The 2,587-nt window shown below is 66.2% G+C and overlaps 1 protein-coding gene across 1 annotated transcript; it reads left to right on the top strand.

Moving 5' to 3' along the window:
• Positions 1-492: 492 nt before the first annotated feature.
• LOC118451767 (adenylate cyclase type 6-like) lies at positions 493-1,904 on the top strand. Its single transcript, XM_035889427.1, has 5 exons — positions 493-602; positions 705-852; positions 1,336-1,433; positions 1,525-1,612; positions 1,686-1,904. The coding sequence occupies exons 1-5, from the start codon at positions 493-495 to the stop codon at positions 1,902-1,904; spliced, it is 663 nt and encodes a 220-aa protein (XP_035745320.1).
• Positions 1,905-2,587: the final 683 nt, after the last annotated feature.

The raw sequence follows: 2,587 nt of genomic DNA, 5'->3' as shown, positions 1-2,587 counted from the left end.
CCCCGGGGGCGTTATCGGCGGCTCGCCCCCTTTCCGCAGCCACTGTTGAGCTTCCCCAGCCCTGCCCGCAGCCCTCGCCTGCTTCCTCCTGCCTGCTGCAGCCCACGGCCTCGGGGAACCCCTGGGTCTCCCCCGTCCTTGGCAGCCCGCTGGCGATCCCCTCTACCATCACCAGCCCATGGGGACCCCCCAGATGTCCCCGTCCCCCCCTGTCCCAGCCCTCAGAGATCTCCCCTATCATCACCAGCCTGTGGCAATCCCCACATGTCCCCCCTGTTCTCACCGGTTCTTGGGGTTCCCCCCTGTCCTCACTGGCCTTTGGGCCCCTCGGGGGTCCCCTGTCCTCACTGGTATCAGACCCCCCCCTCCACCCTCCTCTTGCAACCCCCCCCCATCCTTGCCAGGCTTGGGGAACCCTTGGGGATCCCGCCCCATCCCAGTTACCCTTGGGACTCTGTCCTGCATCCTTGGTGGCCTTGGTGACCCTGGGCGATGTCCCGTGTGCTTGTCATCTATGAGGGTCCCCCCCATCCATGCTGGTGTCTGACACCCCCCTTCTGCCTTGTGTCTCCCCAGGGCATCGATGACTCCAGCAAGGACAAGTAAGTGTCCCCATGCTGGGGTGCCTGGGGGGTCGCAGCCAGCCCCTCCCTGGGGCAGAGCCAGGGGTCTGGGGGGGTTTCTGACCCAGCCCTGCTCCCCAGCCGTGGCGCCCAGGAGGCCCTCAACCCCGAGGATGAGGTGGATGAGTTCCTGAGCCGGGCCATTGACGCCCGCAGCATCGACCAGCTCCGCAAGGACCACGTCAAGAAGTTCCTGCTCACCTTCCAGACGTCCGACCTGGAGAAGAAGGTGGGGGTCCCTCCACCCCAGCCCTGCAGTCCCCCCCATCCCCTGAAGTCCCCTCTGTCCTGGCCGCATCAGCATCTTTGCTGACCCTGGGGTCCTCTCTCTCCCCCTGCAATCCATCCTCTCCATCCCTGCAGCCCCCCCCACCCCCTGAAGTCCCCTCTGTCCTGGCCGCATCAGCATCTTTGCTGACCCTGGGGTCCTCTCTCTCCCCCTGCAATCCATCCTCTCCATCCCTTGGGTCCCCTCCATCCCAGCCCCTGCAGCCACTTCCACCCTTTCCATCCCAGCCGTGGGTCACCTCTGTCCCCTCTAATCTGTGGGGTCCCCTCCATCCTGCTGGCTCCATGGTCCCTTCCGTCCTCTCCATCTCTTCCCCCCGGGGTCCCCTCCATTCCCCCGGGGTCCTCTCCATCCCCCTCCATCCCCCTGGGGTCCCTTCTGTCCCCCTCCGCCCAGCCCAGCTCACCCCTCTCCTCCCTGCAGTACTCCAAGAAGGTGGACGACCGCTTCGGTGGCTATGTGGCCTGCACCCTCCTCGTCTTCTGCTTCATCTGCTGCCTCCAGATTGTGGTGTTCCCCCAGTGAGTGCTGGGGGAACACCACAAACCACCCCCCAAACCCCCAAACCCTGCTCCCCAGCCTCCTGGTGCTCACGGCTGCCTCTCTCCCCAGCTCCCCGCTGATGCTCGGCGTCTATGTCGGCATCTTCATCCTCCTCGCTGCCATCCTCTTCGTCTGTGCTGTCTACTCCTGCGTCACTGTGAGTACGGGGCTGACGGGTGGGTGAGGCGGGGGGCTTGCTCACGTGTGACGGGGTCCCTCTCCCCCCGCAGCTCTTCCCCGCTGCCCTGCAGCAGCTCTCCCAGAAGATAGTCCAGTCCCGCACCCACAGCACCATCATCGGGGTCTTCACCGGGGGTGAGTGGCCCGGGGGCGGTCATGGGTACAGGGCTCCTACGGGTGCAGGACGCTGGGATGGGGTCCTGCATGGGTACCAGCATGAGTCCCTGCAGGTGCAAGGTCCTCCTTGGGTGCTGGTGCGGGATCCCTGAGGATGCCAGATGCTGGCAGGGGGTCCCCATGGGTGCTGTGTGCCCCAGGGTGCTGGCATGGGGTGATCACGGATGCAAGGTGCTGGTGTGGGTTCCCTGCAGGTGCAGGGTCCCCAGGGGTGCTGGTGCGGGGTCCCCAAGGGTACAGGGTGCTGGCATAAGTCCCTGTGGCTGCGAGGTCCTGCATGGGCACTGGCGCAGGGTCCCTGAGGGTGCGGGGTACTGGCAGAGGGTCCCTGCAGGCACAGTCCCCAAGGATGCTGGCACTGGGTCCCTGAGGGTACAGGGTGCCACTATGGGGGTCCCTGCAGGCACAGCATCCCCCAGGGTTCTGGCATGGGGTCCTCAAGGATGCAGGGTGCTGGTGTGGGGTCCCTGCAGGTGCAGGGTCCCCAAGGGTGCTGGCATAGGTCCCTATGGGTGCAAGGTTCCTCCACGGGTGCTGGCACACAGCCCCTGAGGGTGCAGAGTGCTGGCAGGGTGTCCCGGTGGGTGCAAGGCCCCCGTGGGGGTGGGGTGCGGGCAGGCCGTCCCCCCGGGGTGCCGGCGCATGCCCATGGCGTCTCTCCCGCAGTACTTCAACTACAGCGTGGTGCTGAGCCTGCTGGCCTGCTCCGTCTTCCTGCACATCAGCAGCATCGGCAAGCTGCTGCTCATGGTGGCCATTGAGGCCACCTACCTGG

This window comes from Egretta garzetta, unplaced genomic scaffold (genome assembly GCF_000687185.1).
Source record: "Egretta garzetta isolate BGI_Z169 unplaced genomic scaffold, ASM68718v1 scaffold1802, whole genome shotgun sequence".
Taxonomy (NCBI): domain Eukaryota; kingdom Metazoa; phylum Chordata; class Aves; order Pelecaniformes; family Ardeidae; genus Egretta; species Egretta garzetta.
The sequence above is the reverse complement of the archived record's forward strand: the minus strand, read 5'-3'. Positions and strand labels throughout refer to the sequence as shown.

Coding starts and splice junctions, on each gene's coding strand:
- LOC118451767 (XM_035889427.1), top strand. CDS start 493: ATGTCCCGTGTGCTTGTCATCTATGAGGGTCCCCCCCATCCATGCTGG. Junction 853..1,335: donor CGTCCGACCTGGAGAAGAAG/GTGGGGGTCCCT, acceptor TCCTCCCTGCAG/TACTCCAAGAAGGTGGACGA. Junction 1,613..1,685: donor CTGTCTACTCCTGCGTCACT/GTGAGTACGGGG, acceptor CTCCCCCCGCAG/CTCTTCCCCGCTGCCCTGCA.